Source organism: Anastrepha obliqua, chromosome 5 (genome assembly GCF_027943255.1).
Source record: "Anastrepha obliqua isolate idAnaObli1 chromosome 5, idAnaObli1_1.0, whole genome shotgun sequence".
Taxonomy (NCBI): Eukaryota; Metazoa; Arthropoda; class Insecta; order Diptera; family Tephritidae; genus Anastrepha; species Anastrepha obliqua.
In genome coordinates, this window is record NC_072896.1 from 23,471,634 (window position 1) to 23,484,743 (window position 13,110).

Genomic DNA, 13,110 nt, shown 5'->3' on the forward strand with positions numbered 1-13,110 from the left:
GAATTAGTTGATTTTTTTCATTCAACATACTTTCTAAAGATGTCACAATAGCCTTTTCTGTACTTTTTTAAAATTTGATTGTGGTGGTCACCTACATATATACAGGTAAGGTGAAAGAGCCGATAAAAACTTGTAATTAAACTTTGATTCTTTAATTTCCATTTCAATTTTTTACGCTAAATAAATTATGCTAAAATATATATTATAAATAAAGTTAAAAATGTTTTTCAAGTTCCTTGAATGATCCAGTTTTTATTATATTTTCGTCCAAAATTAATATTAACATAATACACTTACAACCACAACAGTACAACAGTACAACAGAAACGCTCATAAGCGGCTGTGTATTTGTTGTTGTTTTTCCCATACAGGCATTTCGTATGAGAGGAAACCATTACTCACATAAAATGTCATACCTCAGGAACGGCTGCACCGATTTCAATCAAACTTTCAATCACACAAACCACCTCCTCAAAGATAGAAAAGAACTCTAAAATTTTTGTGTCAATCAGTTTGGCGGTTCTTGAGTTATAAGATTACCAAGGAAATGTAACTTCTTTTTATATATGTATATAGATTAATGTGTTTTTCAACTAGTGCACTTCATTTCGCAATGAGTACACAATTATCTATTTTGTCCAACAATAAATATAAATTTATTAGTACTAAAAAAGAATTTGATTCTTACATTACATTTACATTCATATAGTCACCATACAATATTATACAATAAATAATTATTTTATTTTAATACGCACAAATACATGCACGTATTTCATCTGAAAATTCTTAAATATAATAAGTAAATACAATATATAATAATTTACAGCAGAATATGATAGATTTATTTGCTAAATAAGAAGCCAGCTGGCCAGTTCGGGCAGCTGAAAAAATGGCTTCGAAATTAAACGTGAATTCTCCGAAGTGCAGCGAGTATTTTGCTTAATTTAGTATTTATGTAAAATAGAAGTACAATACACAATATGTTTTACAGTTATAGTACTTAGATGATGGAACTCTTTGTTTCTAACACATACAAATGCATGCAAGTAAAATGTCCTGTACGAGAAACTATATTTGAATGGAATTCATCAGTAGAAAGGCAAAGGAAACTTTGGTGATGAAAATGTCGAAATTATAGTATCAGAAGATTTTCTCCCAAAGCAAATGAAAGCGAAATAGGAGGTTTTGTAAATACATACATACATACATATGAGAAGTACATTGTACGATATTCATTATATTTAGTATTCATTAGTAATTGTATGCGTTACCTACATTAGAGTATTCGTATTTGAGTTCGACTAAACTGAAATCTCTTGAATATGTACACGTTTCTTGCCGCTCGTGCTCGAAACCGTATTTGAGCCGGATGAACGCAGTATGCCACCTTGCTGCTGTTGTTGTTGTTGTTGTTGTTGTAGCTGATGGTGTGCGCTTTGAAAGGATCTTGGCGGCGGTGGTGGTTCTGGTATATCATCGTCCATATCATTGATAATATCATCGGTGGACGCTTTGACAGCATCTTCGATTTCCTTAAACGATAGCTGATCCGACGATTGTACAGCGTAATCGAACTGCATCGAAGTTTGACTGCCACTGGCGGCAAATGAGCTGCGTCTGCCGGGCGCAATCATGGCTGATTCCAGTATAGCAATGCTGGGCGCGATGGGCATCTGCGCATTGTAAGTGGCCATTTCAACGCTGCTGATGGCTTGTAGATGTTGTTGTTGTTGCATATCGTTGGCTTCTTTGCTGGCGCCGCTGTATGTGGGCGCGTCCAAAGTGTTGTGATGATGATGCTTCGTTTTCAGTAAATCTAATGTGCTTGTAGAGCCGGCGGGCCAATTCAATTCCATATGTGCCGTTGTTTGTATTGGCGGCAAATCGACCAGCAGTTTCTCCTCCTTGCCCGGCTTTGGTTTCTCATCGTAGTAGTTGTACTCGCCGAAAATCATTGTGCCCTTGCCAGTGAGGTCATCAAAATGTACACTGCCATCATCATCGGCGATTGCATTCAATTTGAGTATGCTGGAGTTTTTGCTTGTGTCATTATCTTGTAGTTCCTCTTTGGTTTTGGCGTCACGTGCTCGCTTCTCGCGCTGATGATAGATGCCGGCAAAGATGAGTATGTTTAGTGTGAGCAGGAAGCAACCAACGGCAACGGTGGCTATAAGAGCAGTAGTGTAACTTGGAAATTGCTTGCCACTAAGACGACGAAACATTTCCAGATTGCCTATGATTCCTGTGGAGGCGGTGGCCAAATCCTTTTGCTGAGTGCCACCTTCCACCATTGAGCGATTGTCAGATGCCACAGGCTGTTGCGTGGTTGGGCTATCGCCAACATTCACATATACGGTACCATCGGGATTGCATTCTGTGGGTAGATTTGAAATGAAACATAATTTTTATATGAAAAAGAAATGAAATTGAAGTGAAATGAAATTGCTGACGAGCTCGCCAGACAGAATTGGTTTCAGAGACTTCCTACGCGCCCATCGGCATCCTCTTGACTTTTGTTAAAGGAGAATCGCACAACTTATTTCTTAGGAAAGCGCAGAAAAGATGGAGCTTCATTTCTTCATGTGCTATTTCGAAGAGCCTGTGACCCCAGTACAATAGACGGAGGACTCAGAAAGTCTTGGGGACTCCCCGCCATTCAATATTCAAACTCGTAACTGTGTTTGTCATTGGACGATTAATACACACGTGGAAAAGCTAGGGTAACTACATATTTAATCCTCATTGCAGAAGCTATGGAAACCTTTCAGAGAAGGAGTCTGTTGAGCACTTTTTCTGTAAATGTCCGGGTTTGACAGCTAGACGATTAAGGTAACTGGATGCTCCTTTCTTCTTCAGCCTGGGGCAGTGCGCCAATCTAAATCCCATTTAAATCTTCTCCATTACATCAACTGCTCTAACTAGCTGTAGATATCTGCCTGTTGGAGATCTCATAATGATATCAAAACGGCGCTTTTAGTGCTACTTGTGGAGTGCGAGAGTGGTACTTGAACCATTTCACTTACCTACCTACCTTGAAAAGCGGCTGAACAGAAAATATGGAAAATTTGATAAAATGTGGGTTAGATTAGGCCACAGTGGCTGCCACCTTCCATGTGGGGGTAGAGATATCCACTTAGACCAGGAGGTCCGTTGTGATACTACTACAACTTGAGTTCCTTCTCTAATACCCAATGTGGTCGAGCCACTTCGCCTCTCTAATAAAATATGAAATATAGCGAATGGCTGCGGATTCTAAGTTTGCCAGACATCCAAAGAAATAAGAGTTTAGACAGCGATGCTGCGTTATGATAATATCGGGACGGTGACAGAGATGGTGTGCAACACTCTCCGCTTCCTCTTCGCTCCTGCGGCTGCAAGATAAATTATTACAGGGAACTCCAATGCACTTCACATATGCCCCATTAGGCAAAGTCTGTGATGACACTAACTACTGCTTTTAGAAGAAGATAGAAGTTGGATGCAGAAGGTCTAGGGAGGGCGGTCGAGATAGATGAGGGACCTAGATCGTCCGTTTGCATCCATTCTAGGCCAGACCTGTCTAGTTACCTCGCTAGTGGGCTCCACTATTCACCTATTGTTGACCTGACCTAAGCCAGCGCTTGCGTAAGGACAAAGGGATGCCCACATACAGAGCAGAGTTAACTGATTTAAGATAAATTTCCATAGGCATCTCATCAGCGATTCAATTTCCAGGAATTTTTGTGTGTCCACAGACCGACACAAAATTCGTAATGAACTATTTAACCAGCCCATTTAGCATTCAATTCGTACTTTAAAAGAAGAATTATTGCACTGTAGAGATTTAATAGCAGCTTGACTGTTTGAGTATATTGGATCAGTTGTGCCACCGCAGGTAAGTGTCTGACTCATAAGTTAGCCCCTTTTATCGCGATTAGTTTAGCTTGAAGGCTTTGTTGTTGGTCTTTACTGGAATCGGAGTTTTTGTATGGTGTGTCCTATACTCTGCGCACAACCAGGTATTGCTTCAACTTCTGACATTAGCTCGCCCTCAAATGGATGTTTGGGAGCTACCCAGAGAATACTCAGTCGAAGTCTGGAGGTTGTGCGTTGCTTGTATGCAGAAGAATCGTAGTGGCCACTCCCAAGTGAATGGCGATCAGCGACTTTCCCCATTTGCGTGGACTTCTTCACACGGATCCATCCTCCAGATGAGAGGATGATAGATACTTCGGAAAATCTTCGGTCCTCTTCGTGTTAGCGATAACTACTGCCGCGTTAAGCGTATCAATATTCAGCGCTTGCGCCAGCTGGGCCACGTCGAGCGTATTAATGCAGAAGCTTCAGCAAAGAAGATGTTCAGATGGCAAGTTAGAGGACAACGACGTAGGGGAAGACCATGCCTCCAATGAAAGGACCAAATTGAGGGAGTCCTATCATCGCTTGGTGTAATAGAGACGCCCTGCGAGACTTGTTGCAGTCGACCTTAATTTGGTAACGGTTTGTGAATTTTGATCAGGACATATAAGCAAGTATGTAAGTTTAGCTTGACAGACACTGTAGTGGTTAGGCAGATATCGACTCAGGTTCAGCTGCAGCTTTTCTGAGCGGATGCCGCTGTCTAACTTATTATTTAGCTACGAGCCTGACCCTGGGGCAGGGGCTCTACCTTAAACCGCTCAACTATACCCCCACTATACAGGAATATTTCCTAGAACTTTTGAGTATCCAAATCTGAAACGAATTTAGTCTGATTGTTGAGCTCAGTAAATCTTTAGGAATACCAAATCCTTTACCCCAGTCAGATATCAACAGAAGAAGTATACCAAAGGCTCTGTGGAAATATATTTCTTTCATGCCATTTATATTATAAGTAAAGTCCTATCTTTGTTGTTGGCTGTCTGGGAAGATAGAAATTCTGCTTGAAAAGTAACCGAGCAAGTTCCTACCTGTAGTTACGGTGCCTGCTAAAGCATTGCCGCCAGTCTTTGTATTATTGTTCACAACCATTGTCGGTGCTGTCGATTTGGGCGTCCTCACCACAATTTTATCCTCATCATCTGGCGGTTTCGTTTGTATTTGTGGCCGAACGACACCTGAGCGATAAGGAAATTTTATTTCGCAATGCGAGTAAGATAAAGACATTTTTTTTTTCAAACAGTTACCTTCGTATAAATCGCGATTACTGACATCCTCCGGAAACTGATGATGACGCATAGATTGGTCATTGATATTAGAATGCTTGTGCAGCTGTGGTATTAAGTTTAACCACATCGACAATTTATGGCCACGATAGTGACTCTGCACTTCCGCCTTGTTGCCTAAGAGAGTTAGAGAAAGAGTGAGAGAGAGAGAGAGTGAAGGCATTATTTCTCATTCAAAATCCAAATCTTCAAATATCTCACCCAATTCCAAATACAGTTGATTTACAACATCATAGGCGTCCCAAAAGGGCAAATGTTCCCCGCGAGTTGGTTCATCAGTACCAAACCGGATAGCAGCATTCAGCAGCTCATTCGATTCGTCGTTGTTGTTGTTGTTGCGCAGGTGACGTTTGTAGTAGGCCCGACGTTCGCGCATTGCACCGCTACGCCGCTGATTGTAGAACAATGCAAGATTTAACGAGCCGTGTGCATCCATTAAACTGCCTTGTTGAAGGGCGATTAGATGTGGCATAGTGAGATTGAAAAATTTATTGACGGCATTTAGGGACTTGAGGGAAGCGCGTTTCACTTTGCCTTGCTCTATGAGCTGGGCTATATATGCCGGCGATCTGGACGTTGATGCAGTTATGGATGGTAAGTCTAAACCTGAATGATTCGGATTGCTAATAGGATTAAATAGAGGATAAGCATGGCGTATGAGTAACTTTTGTCGGTGGAACACATTATTTGAACTACATGGCGTATGAGTAATATGAGTACAATACGAAGGAGCTTGCTGAGTGAGTTCGCTTTGTCATAATTTATAATAAATACAGCTTGAATAAAAAAATAATAATAACTTAAAAAAAATGTATGTAACGAAGTGTAAAGTGTTAAATATTGAGTGGTTGCCGGGATTACGAGTTACACATTTTAATTTTTTTGTGGAAGTCATGGCACATTGAACAGGCAGTAGTAGTAGAGCAAAAACAACAAGAGTAAATTATTTTGTTTCTGCTTCTGGTTACTGGAATGCCAAATGTGAATTTTGCAAATGAATGTAAACAAAATTTGGCAATTTAGAAACCAAATACATTAAAAAAAAAAAATCAGCTGCTCTGCTGCTACCGACTCTTCAATGTGCCTTTGTGTGAGTTGTTTTTCTAACAGATACAACAAAATAATTGTTTCGAACAGTTTTTTGGCTAAAATATTCAAAAACAATTTTTTTCAAATTTATTTTTGTTGTTGTTTGTTCGAAAGTTTTCAATTTTTTTGAAGTGAACGGGTCGGGTATAAAAAGTTTAAATAAAATTAAATATAAATAAATTCCTCACATTGATTCTCTATCCACAACACTTTTCAAATATGTAGTTTTCTGCAGACTTACCCCGTTTTCGCAAAATTCGCGAGATAGCGCAGCATAAGGCGACTAATCTGTTTCTCCTGAGTAGTATAGTTGTGCGGGAATAGTGGTGAAATGGGTAATCCTAACCAAAAAGGCACATCTTCACCACGAACGGAACCGGTTCGCTGTCGGGGATAGAAGAAATACCCGTAAAGTTATCAAATAATTTGCATTAGCTTTTAATTTTTTTCTACCTGCGGGTACTCCTCTTCGATAGTCCTGTGTTTAAAATGTAAAAAATAACTACGACCACCGCGTAAACTATGCATGTAGCCGAGCTTGATAAGCGCTGCTGCTGTATGCCCATCACTCAAAAACGAGAGCGTAGCATCACGTGAGCTCAGGGGACTACGTATGGCTTTCTCCCAATCGGTATATTCGTTCTAAAAATAAAATAATAATTTTATTATTAATATAATTACTGTTGGTTGCCTATATGTTTCATCAAAATAAATTATCTTTCATTTTTTTCTGTTTTTGAAGTGGGAATATAGGGGTTTTGACATTTCATTATTATAATTCACTACTAGCGAGGAACTCATTTTTTTATATATTTCAGGTATTTCTGGTAGATCGGAGGTATTGGTGGCAATATAGCACAACTTTTGAGATCGAGACACCCTCAACACTTCATATTGTTTTTTAAGTGAGTTGCGTAACATTTCTTTCACGCCTATAAGTATACAGTAAACTGCTCTTTTTTGTTTATAATTTCTTTAGCTGAGCAAATTGCTGCATTTCTGAAATGTCTCATGAAACTTAAAACAGCTACTACAGCTATGCATTGTGTCAAGCTCTTTCTTATAACAACAACTCTTTTCGAGAGCCTCCGGAGCCAAAATGTTTAAAAATATTTAATAAAAGATAGTTAGTTGCACTACATTGTTAAGTACAAACAGGTTTTACGACTGTAAAGATGAAATAAATATTATATAAAACTATCAAATTAAACTGGTAAAAAATTGCAAAAGGTGAAATAAATAAAAATTTACAATAACACAAAAAAAACTCAAATTACCCCAACTGAAACTTAACAAAAATTAAAAAATAAAAACATTGTAAATAAAAATTATGTAATTGAGTTAATAAAAAATTATAAAAAATGGCACAAATAAAAATTGGAAAATAAAAAATAAAAAAAGTATACAAAATATGAAACTGAATAAAAATGTAAATAAAAAATTATAAACATTAAATTCATTTAAATTTAAAAAAAATATGTAAACCAAATAATAAAAAACGAAAACAATAAAGATTTGCAAAAACAAAAATTATAAAATTAAATAAGAAATTTAAGTCAAAAAGAATTACAAAAAAACTTATGCAAATAAAAATATATGAAATTGAATTAAAAAAAGTTAAAAACAATTGGATTAATAATAAATTATAAATTACAATATAAAAAAGTTATAAAAAACCAAATGACTTAATGAATGAAAAAGTACGAAAAGAATTAATGTAAAAATATAGAAATTGAATTCGGAAACAGTTAAAGTTATAAAAATTTTAAAATAAAAATATTAAAACAAGTGTGACATTATAAAAAAGGAAATTATTCAAAATTGAAAAAAACATTAAACCAAAAAATTAAAAGGTAATAAAAAGTTTAAAATTATGTAATTGGATTAATAAAATTTTATAAAAAATTTAATTAATAAGAACTGAAAAATAAGAAAAAGTATAAGAAGTACAAAACATGAAAATGTGTATTTCATATCAAAATATAAAAATATAGGAAAGATGAAATTATTCAAAATGAAATTAATAAAAATTTAAAAAATAAAAAAATTATGAATTTGAATTATAAAAAATCATAAAAAGTAAGACAAAAAAAAATTTAAAAAGTGAAATTTAATTTATAAAATTTTCAAAATAAAAAATTAAAAAAATTAAAAAAATTAGAAATTATAAAAAATTGATTTAACAAACATTAAATAAATATAAAAAATATGAAATTGAATCAGTGAAAAATTACAAAAATAATAAGAGAATATAAGAAAAATAAAGAATATTAATTAAATTAGTTAAAATTTATAAATACTTAAATATAATAAAAAAAAGAGGTTGTCCGTAAAGTCGGTTTACTGACGATAGTTTAACGTGATAACGTCATAAGAAAATACTGATTGAATGGTTGCATTTTTCAAAAGAAAATTTTAATTTTATTTGTTTGATAGATATTTTGTATGGATATAGAGAATGAGTTAACATTAACATAACATAACATAACATAACATAACATAACATAACATAACATAACATAACATAACATAACATAACATAACATAACATAACATAACATAACATAACATAACATAACATAACATAACATAACATAACATAACATAACATAACATAACATAACATAACATAACATAACATAACATAACATAACATAACATAACATAACATAACATAACATAACATAACATAACATAACATAACATAACATAACATAACATAACATAACATAACATAACATAACATAACATAACATGCTGTTCAAGCAAGGTAACGACGCATGAGCAAGATAACGACGCATTTTTTGGTGCGTGCAGCCGGCTTCATCGAATTATAAGACGTTATCACGTCAAAAAATAATAATAATATTAAAACAACAGGTATTATTAACAAACTTGGTTTTATTTTTAATTCTTCAAGTAAATCAAATTAATAATAATCAATAAGAAGGCATATGCAAATACAAATACGTGAATTTATGTATGTACATATGCGCATATACATACACATATACGCTCACTTAAGTAGGAGAGAGCAAGGTGTCGAACGTTGCCGTTCGTTTGCTTTGTTTGCTTTGTCGTTCGCTCCGCGCTTTCGCTTGCAGTTCATTCAAGGTAACGACAAATGAGCAAGGTAATGGCAATGAGCAAGGTAACACTAATTAGCAAGGTAACGACACATTTTTTCGTGCGTGCATCCTGTTAAATCGAATTATAAGACGTTATCACGTCAAAACAAGGAAAGTAAAAAAATATAAAATTTGAAAATATAAAAAACTTAACTAACAAAAATTTAAAAATAAAGAAATATATAAAAAAAGAAATTGGAATCATAAAATTATAAAACATAAAAGAATAAAAACTAAGAAATTAAATTAGTAAAAATTTATAAAAAATTATTAGGTGCGCAACTAAGTTCCCGCTTGTCAATAGATGCCGCTAGGAGTGTGTGCTAGTCGATTCTAACATAACGTAAACGTCATAAACCAAGCTTAGACATATGGTAAACAAACTGCTTCGACACTTTAGTAATTTTGTTTTGGTATCATATACTTTTGGTTTTGTGAAAATGTCTGATTTTGTGCCGAATAATCGTCATTTGCGGGAACTGCTGATTTTCCTCTTTCATTCGAAAAAAACGGCGGCTGAAGCGCATCGAGAGCTACAAAAAGTTTATGGAGATGTTGCTTTAAGTAAAACAACGTGCCGAGATTGGTTCCGTCGCTTCAAAGACGGTGATTTTAATGTTGACGACAGTCCGCGTGAAGGAAGGCCAAAAATCTTCGAAGATGCTGAATTGGAGGCATTGCTCAATGAGGATCCGTGTCAAACGCAAGAAGTATTAGAAGTTACCCGCCAATCCATTTCCAAGCGATTGCATGGGGAATGATTCAGAAACAGGGGACTTGAGTTCCTTATGAATTAAGACCAAGGGGTGACGGGTGATGAAAAATGGATTCATTACAGCAATCCAAAGAAAAGAAAGTCATGGGGTCTGCCCGGTCATGCTTCTACATCATCGCCTCGGCCAAATATTCACGCTGCGAAGGTTATACTATGTATTTGGTGGGACCAAGCTGGTGTTATTTATTATAAACTGTTATAACCAAGCGAAACCGTCACTGGGAATCGGTATCGACTTCAATTGATGCGATTGAGGCGAGCACTGCGCGAGAAGCGGTCGCAATACGCGGGGAGGCATGAAAAAGCGATTCTACAGCAAACCCGTTAAAACCTACCTGGAAACACCTGGTGCGCCTAATATATTTGTGAAAAATGAAAAACAAACAAAAAATATAAAAGTGTAAAAATAGAAAATATGAACGTGGACTAGTAAAGAATTATAAAAAGTGAAATGAATACAAATTGAAAAATAAAATAAAAATAACAAGCTTTAATTGAATTTCACGACTCATGACTCTACCCTCGAGTAAAGAATGGGAACGGGATCCATAAGACAGGGCGAGTCTATCCATATATACACAGACGGCTCAAAGTTCGAGGGCAGGGTGCGCGGAGGTGTATATTCGGAACATCTGAGGATCTCCTTCCCTTTTCGGCTTCGTGACTATTGCAGTGTCTTTCAAGCTGAATTGATGGCAGTAATGAAAGCCGTGACACTGGTGCAGTGTGAAGCGATACCTGGAAATGATATCTACATTTTCACTGATAGCCAAGCGGCGATAAAATTACTCACAAAGCAGTCGACACCCTCCAAGATAGCCATGAAATACCGTACATCTCTTAACGAGATGCCTGAGTCATTTTACCTAATGATAACTTGGATTGCTGTCCATTGTGACATTGAGGGGCACTGCAGAGCCGATGAACTAGCGAGACCCGACACCAAATTGACCGATTAGTATGTACACAGCCAATGGCATACCATTACAAACATGTAAGCTACATATCTTTGAGGAAATCGTAAGAGCAATAAATGAAAGATGGCGTAATAAAACCGCCTGGAGAATCGCCCAAAAAATGTGGCCTTCTCTTAATGCTAAACGCATAGAATCACTGCCTAATAGGTAGGCTCGTTCAGAGGATGAGTGTGCGAATACATGACTTTTGCAAGTTGTCTAGATAAGGAAGAGGAAGAGATGATCTTGCACCTTCTGTGACATTGTCCTGCTTTATGCAGACGTAGATTTACCATTTTAGGTACAGAATTCTTTAATGAGTTGGAAGATCTCGGCAATGTATAAATATAAAGGATCTTCTAAATTTTTTAAAAGCCAATACACACTGGTTTTAGGAGAGATAGGGATAAGTTCCCCACGGGACATCACAAGAGACTATGAGCCTGAGTGTCTCCTACAACCGCTTCAACCTAATCTAACCCATATTTGAACTTACTGACTATATACAGTAAGGTCAAAAGATAGTGTACAGCACATATTGATACGTTTTGGCTATTGATTAATTTATTTTGGCTTTAATTTTAATAATTTTGGTTCATAAAACTATAGTTTATACTACAACGAAAAGCTTACGTTCGTTACTTCAGGATTTTGTTTTGCAGACCTTGGATGATGTATTTTGGCTAGCGCATCTCCAAAATTGTATACCGTAATTCCAAACCGGTCTTACATAATGTTTATTTGTAAAAAAAGTAATTTGTTGCGGAATTATGATATAAGCGTTAGGCGCTCACGCCAATGAGATAATAAAGCCTATTTAATTTCAAGTCAAGCTCTTCTCGTTTTTTCTTGGTATGAGTTTTTCAGTACGGTTTGCCATCAAGTGTTATGCCCAGATATTTGGCCTCGTCGATGCATGAGATTATCGACACCATATAAAAAAAAAATTTTGAGCATCCGTTATATGGAGGAAAACACCCGACCGTGTCAGCAGAAAAAATGGTCAAAAAGCAATGTAATTTTTAAGTCACTTGGAAATTTCACTTTTCTATTACAAAATTCAATGGACTAAAAAACTGCATACCTCAAATCCATTTTCCGAAATTCTGATTAAAACGCTTGAATTTTGATGAAAATTCGACGGTTTTTTTATAAATTTTGTACAAAGATTGAAATTTTGCGTTATGTAGTATAAACTATAGTTTTATAAAAAAATTATTAAAAATAAATAAATAAATAGCCCAAACTTGTCAATATATTGAGTATAGTTTCTTTTGACACTGACAGCATATCTGACTGTTAGTTTTTAGTTTTGAGTTCACATTCTTTTGCACTAGAATTAAGTTTTTAAATTCTTTACCTTCCATGCCGCAGATGTATTATAAACGACTAAATGTCTTTAAATAAAATAAAATACCAGTCTAACGGTTAGACGCGATAGAAGTGAAACCTTCCGTAAAACTAACTGAGAGAGAATGAGACGAAAGCAGCATTAGGAGCGGGATAATTATAGGTTCATTATAATATTGCTATAAAGTTCATATTTTATTTTCTTCATTTTTTATTATTCATCCTCAATGTTTTCAATTTCAACAAATGATACGAGTGGCATATGATAGCTAAAATATGATACAAATGCTTTGGTTTCGATGTTCTTTTCTGTTTTTCTTCTGAAAATACGGACGCAATACAGCACACGCGGTACTATGGCCTAGCCTATGTACGTACATACATATTTGTGTTCTGAACTTCCAGCAAAACAATGCTTATTAATATACACATATGCATCTACATACAACCGCACACACAGGCCACTCACTTTATTCCTGTAAATGCGTATGGCGTTCAAAGCTAAAATTCTATGCCTAGCGACTACAAGAACAAAATGCATTAATAGGCGCAGGCGTAGCGGCCATCATCCTAGTTGCCATAGCGCTGAACAGCCGCGGCGGCGCCGAACAGTTTCAACTATTGTA

The 13,110-nt window shown here is 35.8% G+C and overlaps 1 protein-coding gene across 1 annotated transcript in view; it reads right to left on the reverse strand.

Moving 5' to 3' along the window:
* Positions 1 to 689: 689 nt before the first annotated feature.
* LOC129247700 (uncharacterized) overlaps positions 690 to 13,110 on the reverse strand; it is a 72,020-nt gene continuing 59,599 nt past the window's right edge. The window contains exons 8-13 of the mRNA XM_054886949.1: positions 6,729 to 6,917; positions 6,517 to 6,659; positions 5,388 to 5,809; positions 5,148 to 5,303; positions 4,932 to 5,078; positions 690 to 2,377 (exon numbers count right to left, since the gene is read on the reverse strand). Of these exons, the coding sequence (XP_054742924.1) occupies positions 1,305 to 2,377; positions 4,932 to 5,078; positions 5,148 to 5,303; positions 5,388 to 5,809; positions 6,517 to 6,659; positions 6,729 to 6,917 (2,130 nt within the window). The 3' untranslated portion in view covers positions 690 to 1,304. The remainder of the gene's footprint in view (positions 2,378 to 4,931; positions 5,079 to 5,147; positions 5,304 to 5,387; positions 5,810 to 6,516; positions 6,660 to 6,728; positions 6,918 to 13,110) is intronic.